The sequence below is a fragment of the Amblyomma mixtum genome, chromosome 7, assembly GCF_055824585.1.
Source record: "Amblyomma mixtum isolate Tamu chromosome 7, ASM5582458v1, whole genome shotgun sequence".
NCBI classification, from domain to species: Eukaryota; Metazoa; Arthropoda; class Arachnida; order Ixodida; family Ixodidae; genus Amblyomma; species Amblyomma mixtum.
The window spans coordinates 86,712,341-86,730,174 of record NC_143018.1 but is presented as its reverse complement, the minus strand read 5'-3'; the positions used below and the strand labels follow the sequence as shown (position 1 = coordinate 86,730,174).

At 46.7% G+C, this 17,834-nt stretch overlaps 1 protein-coding gene across 1 annotated transcript in view; it reads left to right on the top strand.

Annotated features, from left to right (window-relative positions):
* The first annotated feature begins 4,198 nt into the window (after positions 1 to 4,198).
* Positions 4,199 to 17,834, top strand: part of LOC149336719 (sodium-dependent proline transporter-like) — a 117,170-nt gene continuing 103,534 nt past the window's right edge. The window contains exon 1 of the mRNA XM_089553060.1: positions 4,199 to 4,341. Coding sequence (XP_089409186.1) covers positions 4,333 to 4,341 — 9 coding nt within the window. The 5' untranslated portion in view covers positions 4,199 to 4,332. The remainder of the gene's footprint in view (positions 4,342 to 17,834) is intronic.

The following is a 17,834-nucleotide window of genomic DNA, read 5'->3' as shown; positions in this document are numbered from 1 at the left end:
ACAAACTCTGCAGTCGGATACAACTTAAGTCTGTAATGATGTTCCAGCCATATTCAGGACCATCACTGATAATTCCTTCCGTTGTTGAAGTTTTAATTGTCGCCTAAATAAGAAGATAATCACAAGGCGACGATATAAACTTAAAAAAATTGATGTCTCTGGCTTTTTAATAGCCAAACATTAAAAGGCTGGTTTCATTTGCGGTGCCATGGCTTATTTTTACCAACTGCTGTTGTTTGTTAGTTGTGCTTTACTATATCCATGTACTCTTCCCGATAGCAAGGAGTGTTTGATACTGGAGCACTTACATTAATGTAAACACCGATCAAAAATTCATATCGTAAATATCGAAACTTCGTACGAATATCAGCGGGTATACAGGGCAGTATTTATTTATTTATTTAATAATTTATTTCAAAATAATTGACGCCAGTAATCTCACCCTAGCAGGAGGGGAATATAAATATACTGTAGAGGGCAAAAGAACAAAAAACAGCAGGCCATTCGTCAAGCTAGCAAACAAAGACCCCGTAAAACAAATGCAGTAAACCAACTGAACACATAAAACAGAAAATTACACAAAATTTAGCGCCGGATGATACCATTGATAGGTCGCTTATTTGCCACGCATGAGTGGGTGTCGGTTGCGTTTCCGTCCTGGAAGGATTAGGACGAGTAACGAGACACAGGCTATGCGCGCGGGGTGGTCCCGTGCATGATAGCGCACCCGTGATGTGTGTGGCACACCCTCGCCTGCACGTACGCTCGATGGTCACAACTACTGCTACATTTAGGTCGAGGAACCTTCGCCTGAACACCTTGCCCCATAACACAAGCGCTTTAAAATAAAATTCTACAATGGCTACAAAACGCTGCCGTTCAGGATACGTTATCGGTACGTGCCATATGTCCTTGAGCATATTTTTGAACCATAATTCATTATTGCATAAATATCCCAATTAAACTGTAAATTGTTTTGAGGGGAGTAAAAACAAACTCAATGTTAACGCTCACCGAAAGGGCGCGTGCACTATACTGTGTGTTTCGCCTAAGATGTTCTGCAGTTTTTAAATAATAAGCCTTTTGAATTAGAAGAGCGATTTTTTTTTCGGCGTATAGCATTGTCAGCGGCTAAGCGCATCAGCATACAGCTAAGACGGGCCAACTAGTACACTGGTTAACTAATATCAAATTGCTAACCTTTCAGGTATTACTGTTAGTCTCTTTATACGTAGGTGTGTAACACACAGTAAGTAATTTCCAGAGCAGTTTTTCGCGCTAAAAACATGTCCTTTCGAGGAGTTGCAAGCAAACCAACACCTTCAGGGCTATCTCCCTATCCCTGGAAGGGTACTCCCAATCAGACAATCTGGCCCTTACATTCAAACACATCACCGATTACTACAAGGAGGAACACCGGCGCTACCCGGCCCCTTGTAAGGGACTGGATCGCGCTGACGAGCGCCTCCTCATCAAAATTCTTACTAACACTGTACTGTGCCCGGCGGTACTTAAACATTTCAACGCATCCTTTGATGGCACGTGCCAGTTCTGTGGGAAGGTGGCTGACACCTTCCACATGGTTTGGGCGAGTAAATAAAACCCATCTATCCCCCCCAACCCCCCCAGAGAGGACTGGGAGGAATACCTGCTCGGCTGTCAAGACCTAAAGACCCAAAAGGCCTTGGTTCAACGGACGCGGGCGGCGTTGCTTGCCAATGGGGCCCCGGAATAGGGGCTCCACCTAGTATTGTGAGGGGAAAGGGCCAATAGGGCCCTACCCCAATCATCTCTCTGTAATAATTCAGTGGATGATAAATGTATTTCACCACCACCCGGGTAAGTAACTAGTCGAAATAGCCAAAGGTTGTTGGGCCACAGCGCCGGGGGTAATTGCGTTTTCAAAATTCTAAAAACATTATAGTTGAGCTGATACGGGAGGGGGGCGTAACGTCCCAAAGCGGCTCAGGCTATGAGGGACGCCGTAGTGAAGGGCTCCGGAAATTTCTGCCACCTGGGGTTCTTAACGTGCACTGACATCGCACAGCACACGGGCCTCTGGAATTTCGCCTCCATCGAAATTCGACCTCCGCGGTCGAGATCGAACCCGCGTCTTCCGGGTCAGCAGCCGACAGCCATAACCACGGTGAAACACCCTGTATATACCACGGTGCATATTAATACCAGGCGATAGTTATAACAGGGAAATAAGGTGCAATATATATTGCTGCTGCACAGCCACCATACTCCATTATAAAGCAATTAATAATATCCTAATAAAAATGACGTCAGGCAGGGAGACACTATCTCTCCAGAGCTGTTCTCAGCTTGTTTACAGAAGGTATTCAAACAACTGGATCTGGAAGGGTTGGGGATGAAAGTTAAAAAACCTTGGCACTATTCGATTTGCTGATGACATTGACTCTAAATATATCATGGGCCGAATGGCAAAGCATGATCGAAAACCTAGGCAGGCAAAGAACTGGGGGTCTAAAAATTCATATACAGAAAACTGAAGTAATATAGAACAGTGTCTGAAGGAAGCAACAGGCAATGGTAAGGAAATTAATTATTCAGGGAAGGTAGTGACTGCAGATCCGGACCACGAGAATGAACTATCTAGGAGAATAAGAATGGCAGAATTTGGCAGGCGCGTTCAGGTGGTGAACGGCAATGGAAACCTATGGAGCAGAAACGTGGAGGCTATCGAAAAGGGTTTACATTAAAATTAGTACAACGCAGCGAACCATGGAAAGATAATAATAGCTATAATTTTAGGAGAATGGGAGAGAGTAGAGTGGGTGAGAGCACAAACGCGAGTTAATGACATCTTAATCGAAAATCAACAAGAAGGGGGCTTTGGCAGGACATATGTAATGCGAAGGCAAGATAACCGATGGTCCTTAAGGGTAACGTACTGGACTCCGAGAAAAGCAAGTCTATAGTAGGGGGCGGCAGAAAGTTAGGTGGGCGGTTGATATTAGAAAGGCTGCGGGGATATGCTCGCGCAGCTGGCAAAGGACAGGGTCAGTAGGAGGGATATGGGAGGCCGTTGTCCAACAGTGGACGTATTTGTGATATGTTGATAATTAATTGGGTAACACATTCTAATTCGGTCGTAAATTGCAGAAGTTTCTTTTATATAGGCAATTTAAGTTTCCTGTACACAGTATGCACGCTCGCTTAAACTGCCCGTTATATGCAACTCGGTGCGTTTAACCTTTCACACGTTGATGTTATCTGGCCAGGTGACTATCTTGTCCAAGCATATTTGCGAATGCTGATTGTTTAATTGCTCAACACTTTTTTTTTATATAGTTTGTACTGTATTCAGCAAAATGAAACACCGAAATTGCCCATATGCATGCAACTCTGCACTACGTGTTTGCGTATCTGGCCAGGTGGGGATATCTTGTTCAAGCCTATCTTTGAATATTAATTAATTGCGTGGTGATTGTTATTTCCTTTCATATTCTACTCTACTGTATGAAATGAAAGACCCTGTAGCGTCCGCCGGAAGTGCCCATATATGCGTCTCTGCGCCTTAAACCCCTCACGTGCCGCCTCGCGCGAACGACCTCAGCATGTCGTAGGCCGGTACGCGGGAATGACGTCCCCGTGCTTTGGTCCTGCTTTGCGCTTGTTGTGCCTAACTCTAACCGGGGCACATTCTTGTGTCGGAGTAAATGAGTATACGTCGTCTCCCCGTTCGAGGAGTGGCACTTGTTGCTGGAAAGAGGTTGAACCGAACAAAATGTACGAAAAAAAAGGGAAGCTAGAACACACGGGTGCGCGAGAACTGTCTTTTGGTCTTCTTTTCCTGCGCGAAGAAAGGAAGCCACTTGACAGCGCGCAAAGAAAAGAGAAAGCAGACGGCGTCAAAACAAGGAGCAGACGACCTCAAGGGAACAAAACGGAACGACACCGCTTGGAAAAAAAACAAAAAAGGAGAACGTCACAAGGCGCGCTCGCGAACGCGCCCGCAGGTATGGCGGCGAACAACAACAGGAGTGAAGCTAAAAAGGAACAGAAAGAAGGAAAGAAAGAAAGGGGCGAAGAGAAACAGGACAAACACCGGCGGCAGGAACGGCGACGACGACGATCAAGGTATGCGCGACGCATCAGGAACGAAGGAGAGCGTGTACGTATGCAGCGTCGAGAAAGAAAGAGAGAGGTAATGATTCCTCCTCGCCCTCCTCCGGTGCCGCGCTCTCCCCCTCTCTCTCTTAACCCTTCCCCGGCGAATGGGGACGAAAATTGAAAGGAGTTTTGCGCTTTGTTCGTCGACAGCCGCCGAGGACTAAGGCAGCGCCGCGCGCCGTCGACGGAGCCATGCCCACGGTGAGTCCGAAACGTCGGCGTAACGTCGCCGCGCGCGGCGCTTTTAGTTTTGCGCTAAAGCCGCTGGCGGTGGAGTGCGACGTCCGGCGGAGCTTACCGACAGCTTGCGCCCTTAGCAAGAGTGCCGTCTTTTTCGTTTTCTCGCGTTCCCCGCCTTGGACACCTGGTAGCAGACGACGCGCGCTTTCGCGTCGTCTGCGTCGAACCTCTCTTCGCGCGCGCTTGCAGCGACGTCGTCTGCAGCTACGACGATTCCGACGGCGTAGAGTTTCGTCTGCTCGCGCTGTCACGCCACATTATAACGCTGCGACGCTAAGTTTTGCGACGCTCTAGAGCGTTAGGTGTGTTTCAAACCACCTATGCGCGCGAATCCTTTTTATTTTAGCTTTTCGCTCTCTTTGTATCGGTGCTAGAGCGGCGCAGGCGGGTCGCCAGGCATCAGGAAGTGGATTCCGCGCGCTCGAATTGAGGTCGCTTTTGCTTTTTATTTTTATTTTTCGCTTCCTCGCACCACCGAGACCGGCCTTAGTTGTGGTGGCAGCGTCCGCCGCCTCCGGCCGATCTCTATCTGCCTATCGAGGAGCAGCATAACGGACCGCCGATATCCGTTCGGCTCGCGCCGATCTGGTTCGTTTGAACACGCGCTGCAGAGGTTATCCTCAGGATCAGCCGGTGGGGGGTTCCTGTCTTACTTGCGATTTCTGTAATAGACGGCTGTTTTGGCGCCATCTCTTTGAGAAGGCCGATACTACGTGACCGAAACAAACGCAGACGATGTCTCGAAGAAGACGACGCCTTTCGGGTCCATGTGAGAGTGCAGACGGCATTTTGGAGGTCGATAGCGGTTCAAAAGTCGTTAAGTCACTCCAGTTACGAATCTCCGAATCAGAACGAGAGCATTTTAGGTGAATAGCGTTTGATGGTTAGCAGGATACGGCATCGACGATTAATTGTGTATAGTTACCCATCAGCGCTTCCCCGGAAGTTTTCTTGTCTTGACTGTGCACATACGCAGCGCGACAGTCAGGTAACCTTCGATCGAATTTTGGACCGTTCGGGCTGCCGGATATTTAGACATGAACCGTCGGGGGTTACAAATGTGACCAAAGAGCATAAATACGTGTGAGGGTTGTTGCGATGCTACTACGTTTTGTGCTAGCTGAGACCTTCGCGGTATTGGCAAAACTTGTTTGTCGACGAAATTATGAAGTTACTTTCCTTTCAGATCACGGAGCCCGCTGGAGGGCATTCACTCGTACTTGCTGTTGCACAAATAAGTCGCTGGCAACGCTTTCTGCGATGCAAATTGGGGTTGTTCGGGTAGGCAGCTTGAATCGAAGTGAAGGCTCAGTAGAATGCGAGAAAACCCCTTTACCACGGGCGAGATTTGGTACTGTGCAGGCGATATTGCGAAGATTCGAACGAAGTTTGTACAGCATGCGTTCGCTTTCAATTCAAATCTTCAAGAATACATATTGAAGAGTGAACTTTGTAACCAACTTTTGAAAGTCGTGCTGTAATTCATGGCTCATGCGAGGTGTATTGGGGTATGTATGAGGTAGATGTATTCGGATGTCCTTCCTGATAAAGAGTATCCGTTACTCATAAAGGAGGTAATGAATGTAGCCTTAACAACTACAGACCTATGTCTGTTTTGCCAATTTTTTCTAAAATATTAGAACAAGTTATAAATACACGCCTTCTAAACTACTGTCAGCAAAACGACGTCATAGTAGACCAACAGTACGGGTTCCATAATGTAAGTCAACGGAAACGGCCCTTCTAAATATTAAAGATAAAATAATAGATAACTTTGAGCATAAATTATTCACAGAAGGATTGTTTCTTGATTTCAAAAAAGCGTTCGACTCTATCAATTATGAAATCTTACAGCAAAAGTTACCCAACTACGGAGTTATAGGTGTTGCTCTGGACTTAATTAAGACTCACCTGTCAAACAGATTCCAGTACACAGCAGTAGGCAAAGCGCACTAAGATATTGGTATTATCGCATATGGGATACCACAAGGGTCTACACTTGGTCCATTATTATTTTAATATTGTAAATATTCCACCAACCCCACAAATTATCCTGTATGCTGATGACACGAAAGCCTTTTTTTCTGGGGCGAATATAGCAGACATTGAAAGACAGGCGAATATCTGGCTGTGTAACCTATCAGTGTGGCTTGGCGTAAATGAATGGGCCCTTAACACGAACAAAACAAAATATATTGTATTTCGACCAAAAAATAAATGTACGTCAGACATGCACTTCGGCAATGAACAAATAGAACTCGTCGCATCACGTAAATTTCTTGTTGAAATCTTTCAGGAACACCCAAACTGGTCTGCACATGTCGCAAAAGTACGAATAGATACCTCAAAAACGATCGGGCTCACCTACAAATTAAAGGATTTGCTACCACCATGGTTAAAAAAAGCAATTTTATCATGCTCTAGTACACTCCCGATTGCAATACTGTCTTCTTGTATGGGGTACGACCACAAAAACAAATTTAGAGAACCTACATGTACTACAAGAACATTTTCTGCACCAAATAGAAAATGTCCCGCGCTTAACTCACTAAGCCCCGTTATTCCAAAAACACCGAATCCTGACTATTACAAACATCTTGTGTAAAAAATTAGCAGCAGCCATGTACACTCAAATCAAACAGAATACGTCATTTGTTCATAGAGAAACATGCTCATAAAGAACACATGTATAATCTCCGGCATACCATTTATAACAAAGACATGATTCGTACAAACTACGGAACACAAAAGTTAACATATCAGATTCCTGACTTCTTGAATAAGCACGTCATGGTTATAATTATAATTACTGACAGTTTCAAAGCTCAAGCCTTTAAAAAACACATTAACACATTTTTTCTGAGCACACAATTTTGACTATTTCCTTCTTTCTTCCCGGTTCTAAGTAGACACAAGATGGTTTTTTTGTAATGAATACTTTTTACAGTTTCCTGCTTGTTGGTTTACTGTGCATATTACTACACGTCTCTTATTTTAGCTGTTTGTTTGCTCGCAGTATGACTTAGTCCTGTATGCTAGGGTGTCTTAATTTTTTTTTATGGTGGTGATTACTGATCGAACGTTTGTTCAACGATGTGACTGTAACAGCTGTTGAGTGATGTGTTTGGGAAGGGGGCCGACACTGAGTCAGGCATTAATTTGCCTTTATGTCTGCCTCCTAGGCATCTATTACTGCTGCCTGAATAAAATGACTGGAAACGTCAGTCATTCTTTCGTTTTAAAGAAGCAGATAACGATGGATGACAACCACGCACATGGTGGATTTCGTTGCTACCCGCCACTAGATGAACGAAATGGAAAGAAAGAAGAACTAATCGACGCAGTGAGAAAAATGTTATTACTGCATAATTAACATGAGCAATTAAAATAAATCCTCAACATCTGACGCTGAGCTCTCTTGCTCAAGCCCATACAGAATAAATCAAGAGGAAAATTCAAGGTCGTTATTTTCTTGGCCCACGTAGCAGTAAACGAAAGGCCCCGCCGCGGTGGCTCAGTGGTTATGGCGCTCGGCTGCTGATCCGAAAGACGCGGGTTCGATCCCGGCCGCGGCGGTTGAAGTTCGATGGAGGCGAAATTCTAGAGGCCCGTGTACTGTGCGTTGTCAGTGCACGTTAAAGAACCCCAGGAGGTGGAAATTTCCGGAGCCCTTCACTACGGCGTCCATCAAAGCCTGAGTCACTTTGGGACGTTAAACCCCATAAACCAAACCAGTGAACGAAAGCTCAAATTTAGGCTGTTTTTACGATAAGGGCAGATTTCGCAATGAGGAATCCCACAGTAAGCCCCCTGGCCCCGTTGATACTTTCAATTTGTTGTGGTAAATTTTCCGAAATGGCGTTTGCTCATGGGCATAAGGATTTGGCATACACGTGCGTTCTGCATTCTGTATCCTACGTGACACGTCGGGCATTATACGTAGAGTTCACCGAGAAAAGAGAATGCGGAAAAGGCACATTGCAGGAGCATGACGTTATGCGGGGGACTTGACGAGACGTTATGCGGGAACGGGGAGGTCGTTATGGCTAGCTTCTCCGCAGCTTGCCGCTCGCGTACATACGTGCTTCCTAAAGTTTAAGCCAGCAGAAGCTTGCTGGAAACCTAAGCGCAGCGAAACATTCATCCCATTCAAAAAGTCGGGACGTAGCTCTTCGAATCCACCGCCATACCCCGTTCTCCGGCTTCTTAGCTGCAAGGCATATTTAAGTATACTCGTAGCGCTGACTCATACGCATGGTTATTTCTGTCTTTCTTGCTTTCTTTTCTTTCTTCCCTCTTATTTTACTTTCCCTCTTTATCTCTCGCTCTATTCTTCTTGCCGTCTTTCTTCCTCTATCTGTTGTTCCCGCTCGCTCCCCTGCAAAGAGGCGTATCGGCAGCTCCAAGTTCTTGGTCATCCCTGCGCATTGAAAGGGGTCATCGTTCGGGCAACGCCCTGCACGTGCTTCGCGGACCCGCCGATCAGATTTTGCTCGCTCTTCTCTTATTTGCAGCGATGATTTTGAACAGAAATACGCAGGCGATGGCGCTTTTTATTTTTTACCTTCCTCTTTGTGTCATGCATCTTTGTCTCCTGGGAACAATGACTGTCGGCACGTGAAGCGAGTCCGTGTTTACTTTCATCTGCAAGTGCGGGGGCAAGGATATCACGAGAATATCGCGGAGACAGCTGCACGCAAAAAACTCCGTATCAGCATACCGATGATATGAGAAACTTGTTTTCGCTTCCTACATACGAACGGAAGATTTCTCGCACTTATCGGTGTTGAACCCCCGTACGGGCTCACCTTTCTGACAGTGTTTCGCCAATTTTAATCGCGCTAATCTTGGGAACGCCACAAACACTCCAGAGGAAAATCACCGGGATTTATTTCCATCATTTAAACAGTCGCTTTCACAATTAAAGCAGTGGTTTCCTCTTAGAAGGCTGGTTTGCGTTGTAGCATAATATTTGAGGCGCTACGCAAAGACAGGGGACACGTATATGCGGATAAGGCCTGCATGGATTATATATATCGCAAGCCCTGTCTACATATATGTGCCCTGTGTCTTCGGTTTATGGAACTTCGCAAATTATTTGATGGTTTTACCTTCTTTTCCTTGGCGTGAGGCATAAAAATGTGGTAGTTCACTTCAAGCCGCCTAGCGCTAATGGCATGACAGAAGTTGGCAAAAAAAACAAAAACTCCTGTAGCTGGTAGGGTCCGTCGTTTTTAGGGGTGGTTGAAAATTATTACACAGTTAGTCCTAGTATACAGTGAAAATTCTCCGGCGTCCATTCCTAATAAATCAAAATATTTTCTCTAGTCGTCTGTCACCGCAACAGAACTTACACGGTGGCCGCTAACTTTGTTATTTTACACAAAATAAGTTAACCTCAGGAAGTAATTGCTCATTATCATCCGCACGAGCGCTGACATATAGCTTTCTCAGAAACATTGCAGTCGAAGGAAATTCGTCTTTGATACGTGACTAGAACCCGGGACTGTCGCCTTTTTGGTTTCGAGTGCAGTCGCTCTACCTACTAAGCTAACGACTGCCAAGGTGACGCCTAATTTATTACCAGCTCGAAGTGCTAAAGATGTTAGCCGTGTTTAGCTTAGTTGATAGGCCGACCTGGAAACCTTAAAGGCGGTAGTACCGGGTTTGAATCCTGGACCTGGACGAATTTTCTTTCAGCTGCGAAGTTGAAGAAAGCTGTAAAAAAAAACAAACAAGTTTTCCTCTATGGCCGAATGATTGTCCTCTTCATCACCATCATCAGCCTGACTACGCCCAATGCAGGGCAAAGGCCTCTCCCATTCCTCGCCAGTTAACCCTGTCCTTTGTCAGTTGCGGCCACCGTATCCCCGCAAACTTCTTAATCTCATCCGCCCACCCAACCTTCTGCCGCCCCCTGCTACGCTTGCCTTCTCTTGGAATCCACTCCGTTACCCTTAAGGACCAGCGGTTATCTTGCTTTCGCGACTGCGCTGATGTGAATGGCAATGAGTGATTACTCCCTTAATTGAAATGTACTCCATCTGGAGGAATTCTCCTAGATACTTAGAACCAATATAACTTTATGAGCATCTTACGGCTATAACTGTACGAAGGTCCTTTTCTGGGGTAAGTGGCCTTTGAGTCGCGGTATGCCGCTGCTGTATATTCAACTGTCTTACAGCTGTAAAACCGTTAAGGCGCTAATTCACAGCGTCTTGGACAACGCAGCAAAAAGGCCAGCTGAGTCCACTTCTCATCAGCTTGGTTAGAAGTGTACTCCGTTGGTCTTTATGCTGCGTTGTTGCTGCGTGCGCGTATATCGGATATACGCACACTTAAGACGCAAACCGCCGGAGATACTGAGTAAAGTATGATGTTGACAAGGTCGTATTTATTCCCAAAATAAATCGTCTATTTCATATAACGAGTTGTTCATTTCTTCAGTGAACATACATGTGCCAGGTGTTGGATACTTGCTAAGTGAAGAGCAGCTGCATGCCAAGGCGAGGAGGTGGTGTAGCTGCCAACGTTCTCAGTGGTAAAAAGTATAAAGTGCCTGTTAATTTTCATTGGGTGGGGCACGAGAGGAGTTGGATAGCTGAAGCGTGATCCGTATTATGTATGGCCGCGACTGTACACAATAACGCAGACTTTACTCACGTGCGACGCTTTTCGGAGCTGTGGCTTCACTGAATCACGAGCTCCTGTGCTCATCTTAGAATTGGACGCCTCTGTACGTATAGCGGATGAAAAGTGTTTCGACACGTCGGAGCACTTAGCTGCAGCCGATGCGCTTCCGATGAGCTTCTTTTGCTGCCTTTGCGAACAGTATGGACATCAGGAGGTATGAATTTCCGCGGGTGGTGCGGCGAGGTAGTCAGGCTGATGATGATGACGATGGTGTGGCGAGAGACGGGGTCGTAGACGACAGACGATGCAGACTGGCGTGAAATTCATACAGTTTTTGGGGAAAACTTTTGGCCACAGAGAAAAGCAAGCAAATGGGCCTCGGTAACGCCTATAAGTGCACACGGCTGTCGTCGGGAAGAGGATACCCATCCTTCTTAGGCCCGCTTAATTTTAAGCCTCTCTTGAAAAACAAACTCATACGAGCGCGTTCTGGCGCCGATAATCAAGGGACGTGGAAAAACAATCATAAAGGTTAGCGACAGATTGAATGACTCAATGAATGAACGAACAGTTATCGTGTTCCATTTAAAGGTATACACTAAAGAGACGGCGACATAGACACATCCTCATAATCAGCTTTGGAGTAAAGAAAAAAACGCACTACCCCCTTTTCTGTCTGACCCAGATGCTCGCTGCCATAGCAGTTTCAATGATTAAGCAAGTAAAGACTACTGCGAATGAACGGGAAACTTTCTTTAGTTTAAAATATATTCTGACGCAGTTAGGCTGCGTTATCAGCAAATGCTTAAATGAGTTTAAGAGTGTACGTTGTTGGGCTAGTCGGTCAATGGAGTACAACGGAGTTAAAGGAGTACAACTCCAAACGTTTGCTTCTGGTCTCGAACATGTCGCCCGCTATAACTTCCCCGTCATCCACGTAACTTCGGAGCACTTGTTGGTGCTCTCTGTAGAGAGCTATCTAGTACACTTACCTCTCTTCTTTGGCGTCTACGCTTCCCCGGGCCGTGTAGGTCTGAATAAAATTACCAGACGGAGCAGGCAGCAAATTAACAAAAGCACATAAAAAAAGAATAAACAAGGGGATAGCCGCGTGAAAACCCGCCTCCATGAAAGTCAAGTTGGTTACAACACCGCATACATGTTGTTGCGAGAAGCGTTCGCGATGGTTGCCGACGTGAGTGCACGTCTTGGACGTTCCAGGAATCTTCATCCTTTCTCTGCCAGGAATTCTGTTCATTTCCCTAAGAAGCTGCGCTAAGTTGCGTCAGGGTTGCAAAAAGAGCGCGCAAGAGACGGGCGTCAGTAAACTGCTTCCGGGGGCCTTTTTCTTCCCATACAGGTATACAGGCTAAGTCAGTCAGGACATGAACTGCAAAGCATGATCAATGAATTAGACAGGCAGAGCAGAGCGGTGGGGCTAAAAATTAACATGCAGAAAACAAAAGTACTGTTCAACAGCCTAGCAAGGGAACAGCAGTTCGTAATTGGTAGCGAGGTGCTGGAAGTAGTAAGAGAATATGTATATTTAAAGCAGGTAGTGACAGCTTATCCGGATCATGAGAGCGAAATAACTAGAAGTATAAGAATGGGGTGGAGCGCATTTGGCAGATTCTCTCAGATCATGAACGGCAGTTTACCAATATCCTCAAGAGGAAAGTATACAACAGCTGTATCTTACCGGTACTCACCTATGGGGCAGAAACCTGGAGGCTAACAAAGAGGGTTCAGCTTAAGTTAAGGACAACGCAGCGAGCTATGGAAAGAAAAATGATAGGTGTAACGTTAAGAGATCGGAAGCGGGCGGAGTGGGTGAGAGAACAAACGCGGTTTAATGATATCCTAGTTGAAACAAAGAGGAAGAAATGGGCTTGGGCAGGACATGTAATGCGAAGGCAAGATAACCGCTGGTCCTTAAGGGTAACGGAGTGGATTCCAAGAGAAAGCAAGCGCAGCAGGAGGCGGCGGAAAGTTAGGTGGGCGGATGAGATTAAGAAATCTGCGGAAATACGGTGGCCGCATCTGGCGAAGGATAGGGTTGATTGGAGAGACATGGGAGAGGCCTTTGCCCTGCAGTGGGCGTAGTCAGGCTGATGATGATGATGATGACAGGTATACGACCACGCGCCTAAATATACCGGAAAACACCCGCAAGCATTATCGGACACATCGTCAACAATGCGTTGAAAACCGTGGCTTATGACGTTTAAGTGTGGCGAGGTCCTTCACGGAGAAGGATTGATGAACTGAGTGACGGGAGCCTTTCCTCGTGGTCATCTCGCTATGCTCAGAAGCGGTTAAAACACATTTATTATTCGAGGAAATAGTTGATATAATGCAAAAGGCTGTTCGTTAAGGCAGAAAAGTAATGCGAAGAATTTAAGCTTCCTCTCTATTAATTACTTGCCGCTTCACTCACTGTGTAGATGGCAATGATTTGGGGAAAATAAAAAACAAGCCTCACTTTCGTACTAGAATTTAAAAAAAGTATAATATGTAACGTCAAAATTGAACAGCAGAGAGCACGGGTTTATCGACTGGCATAATGACCACTACTGTGACAACCGCTTGCAGAGTAAATAGCGAATTCACAGGTGAAAGGAAACTAAATTAAAATTAGACATGCATCGCCTCGTAGATTCACGTCAACTACACCTCTCCTTCACCTACCTTCTTCATTTTATTTTAGAATGTCCCATGAACGGACACCCAGATACCGATATCAAGATTGGATTCTGCAGTACGTTTATATACCTCGCGACTATTTCCTACATTCAACGAAATATTCCACCTTGCTATGTCCGGCCAAATAGCTAAACCAGAAAAACTGCTCGGCAAACTATATTTTTTTCTGCTGATGGCGTCCATTTGATTACAATGGCGAAATTGCGGCTTGGCCAAAGCACACCGGGCCTAATGTGAACGAGGTAGAATCAACCCTTATAAAAAATGGACTATAGACAGTCTATAGACTTCTCCTTGACTCTATTTCCTTCCTATAGATATTTCTTTTTGTCTCTTCATGGTCTATAGACTGTCTATAGACAAAAGTCTACTAAAAGTGTATGACCTTAAATCTACAGATTGTCTATGGACTATCTATGGCATTTGTATTGCCTATAGACTGTTCTCTAGGATTTGTCTATAGACAGTCTGTAGACTTTATAGATAGAAGTCTATAGACACTCTATAGACTGTCTAAAACACTTTTTGTAAGGGAAAGGCCTATTTCCCCCAAGAAGTTGACCCCATAGAAGCCGAGCGCCTTACCAGGGAAAAGCTTCTTATCTAATGAAAAACAGGTGGGGGGTCAGAAGCACAGGGTATCGAACACAACAGCTCCCCCACAAGCGGCGCTACTACTTTGTTACGAGCAGAAGCCCCGTGCTCATCTGGAACCGTTCCCAGCCTTCTAACCACTGCACAGAACTAGCCAGACAACACGCCTGGCGCGTGCATGCGCGAAGCCCTGAGGGCGCTTCAGGACCCGCCACCGTTGAAGAACAACTTATTCACTTGGCAGGCAGGCAGGCAGCCGTAAACAGGAGCCCTCTACGCGCGTGAACCGGCTTCTCCGTATATCGTTGAGAGCTTCGGGTGGAAGCGTCGCCGCATGTACTCTACTACAGCGCCCGATCGGGACCTTGTGCTGGACGGCTTCCAACACGCTTCTAGCTCGTGAACGATCATGCTTACTAACCGTCTCTCTCTCTTTTCCCTGCCCCTCGCCTTAATACACGGATCTGACGAGTCTGCGTACGAGTAAAAGGAAGCAAGCACGACGTGACGTGGTTATGCCTGCCGCGAGCCATTAAGCCGGACGGGTCTGTTTTTTTCCCTCGCGATTTGACTGCCGCGCTGTCCAAGAGAGGGCGCTACCTAGGCTTTCCCTTCCCGGCAACCCCACTCGCCAGGGGTCACCGCGGAGTACACCAGCTTAACACCAGCTCGTTCTCACGTATGGTTGGCGGGTAACGATGGCAATAAGGCGTCGTGAAGCCAGAGCGCTCAAGCGCGACTGTGGAACACCTGTTGCAACTGTCTGCGGGCCATAAGAGAGGAAGCAGAGAAAGAACAGAAAAAAGATAAAGTTGTTGCGATTTAATGAATGCCCGTGATCACCATTCGGGCTTTGCGCAAGCTCGGCTATTTTCGCTAGCCTTTCCTTCCAGCTTTAGCCCCCTCCCCCCTTGTCTGTTTTCTTTTTTTATATCTTAGGTTGCGACATATATACTCAAGTTTGAAGCTAATCATTTAGCGCCTAAAGTCCGCGCAGCTATGCCTGAACAATTTCGCAGTTCCATCCCATCGCCGCTAGGTGCATTCAGCCGGGGAAAAGAAACAAAACAAAACATGGCTGAAGGAAAAAGTTCCCATTAGTCTCTGTGGAGCCTCAAGCCATCCACTGTCGTAGAGCTCTGCTCTTGCATTCAGCTACCTGTTCTTCTCACACTATCACACTGTTCTTCTCACGCACTGCAGCATTGTCGCAACGCGTTGCTGGCCGGCTTGAAGCGGTGATTTTTAATTGACTGCGGCAACATCCGTGCGTGGAGACAATTGGATGGGCTTCCGAGCGTGAAATGGGTCATGGAGCAGCCTTAAAGTCTTCACACGCGAGCTGTAACTGCGCAACCGCAGCCAAGAATTAAGAATACGCCTTGTTCGCTCTATGCGTGCATTCTGCGAGCATCTACCAGTTTAAAAAATTCAGGGGGGCACTTTGTTGACCTAAACTGCGGTGAGGCGAAAGTGTTTAGCTCGATGTTGCTGCTTGTGTCACTGATGTGTGGTTAATATGTTAATTAAGAACACAATTGTTTGTGAATCTTAAATGCTGGAGACACTGGAGGGCGTTTGGGATTCGACGCCTTTCTGCAAACACTCTCCAGCGTCCTAGACAAGGAGCACTACATATGCATTGGCAGGAAGTAGCGTAGCCATTAGGACGATCGGCTGAGGAACGGAAGGATGGTGGTTCGAATCGCATCGTGCACAAAGATTTTTTTCTGGTCTGACTAGAAAAGCGTGACACCTCTGCTGACAACCTTCTGTCGACAACGATGAGGCATTAAAGGCTTTCGCCTTAAAAGGTTTAAAGGGTGGTAAGCACGTCGGCGATGACGTTGGTGACGTGGGTTCTGTAGCTGTGATGTCGGCGTTGTAGAACGAACCAGCATTCCCGAAGCCAGAGACGGGCATCTACAGTCACGTAAAATGCGTGATCTAGTGCGAGGGGATGCAATATAAATCCAGAGTAATTCACATGGTCTGTGAATTACGGTTTATCCCGAAAAACCCGCCGAGCGTGAAGCTTGAAGCGGCATTTGTACTCAAAAATGAATAAAAAGAACATAAAAAGGAACCGTAAAACCAACCGCACAGAACACACTGACGAGTTTTATACAACCGCAAAGACTGAATAGACACGCACGGCTTCTCTTTCTATTTTCGATTTTTTTTTTCTCGTTTTACATAACCACTAGACGCGAATCCGCAACGCTTGAAGCTCCTCGAACGTGGTACGACAGAAGATGGTGGAGTTTTATTTTTGAGAATATTTGGGCATATCCGCGACGCATTACAATGCAAAGAGGAATCGCATAAACGAAGCAGTTTTAAAAGCAAGAGCACCTCCTAAACTTAGTTTGGAACTCCAAAGAGCCAAAACAGGCTCGCCGAGCACGGCGGGCAGGCCGCTGCTGCTAAAGAGTTAAGAGAGCAGTTCGCGCCGCGAGCTTTTGGCGGCGCATCGTCGAAGCGAACTCGCGATAGCATAGCCAGCTCTGCTTTTATTGCTTGAGGCGAACCTAAACTAAGCACAGACAAGCGACGCGTAATTTTATGCAGAAGAGTTGCTCGCCACGCCGCTACGTTCAGCAAGTCTTGAGGAGCTCCGTCTACACGCCGCGGTATATCGACCCCTCGGGACCGGGGAAGCCTCAAACGACGGCCGACTCAACACGCGCCGAGCGACCGATAGTGGAAATTGCTCCGCGTCTGACTACGTACTTATCGCGGGATGTTGCGCGTTCGGCAACCCGACACTGAGGCCCTCGCGGCCCCCTCGTTTTATGGGCGACGGGGAAGCAAGATGAGATCGAATTAGCGAAGAGGGCCTGGCCCCTCTTTAACCCTCCCCTCCCAGTCACCCCTCCTCGTAAAGAAATAAATAAATAAAGGCAAGACAGAAAGAAGCCAAGCGACTCTTTCCGTCGACGGCGACGGTCTGTATAATTCTTTTTCTGGTTGTATAGCTGGCGCACGTAACAGGGGTCAACCAGGATGCTGGGCGAATCGTCGGTTATGGCCTCGCCGCAGACACGTCTTGAATGGAGTCACTTCTGTCGATGCCGACAGTGTGTGTTCGCCTCCCCTCCCTGCCCTCTCTTTCTCCTCTCTGAAGGTGAGAGAGAAAGAAGAGTAAAAAATTCCACGAGGGCCGTGAATGCCGCGACGCGCATGCGCAATGTAGCAGCGGTGCTGTTTTGTTGCAGTTCTTCCTCAGACCAGCACAATTTGACGAGGATTCTCGTGCCAGCTTCTAGCACAGCTTTTTTTGGGAGGGTAATTTGCAGTGTCGATTACGAATGAAGCGACCGCAGGCTGCAGCAGACTGAACGCAGTGACCCAGACCGGATGCTTAGCCTGAGTTTAGCCTCCTAAAGAGGATCGCTAGGGGCTTCTGAGAACATTCCAGAGGGGGTACCTTAGTTTTAGAGTTTTGTGGGAGGAATATTGGACTTACGATGGGTAACGGCTCTTTCGTCACGAAGGCTTACTACAGGCCCTAGCTGGCGCCA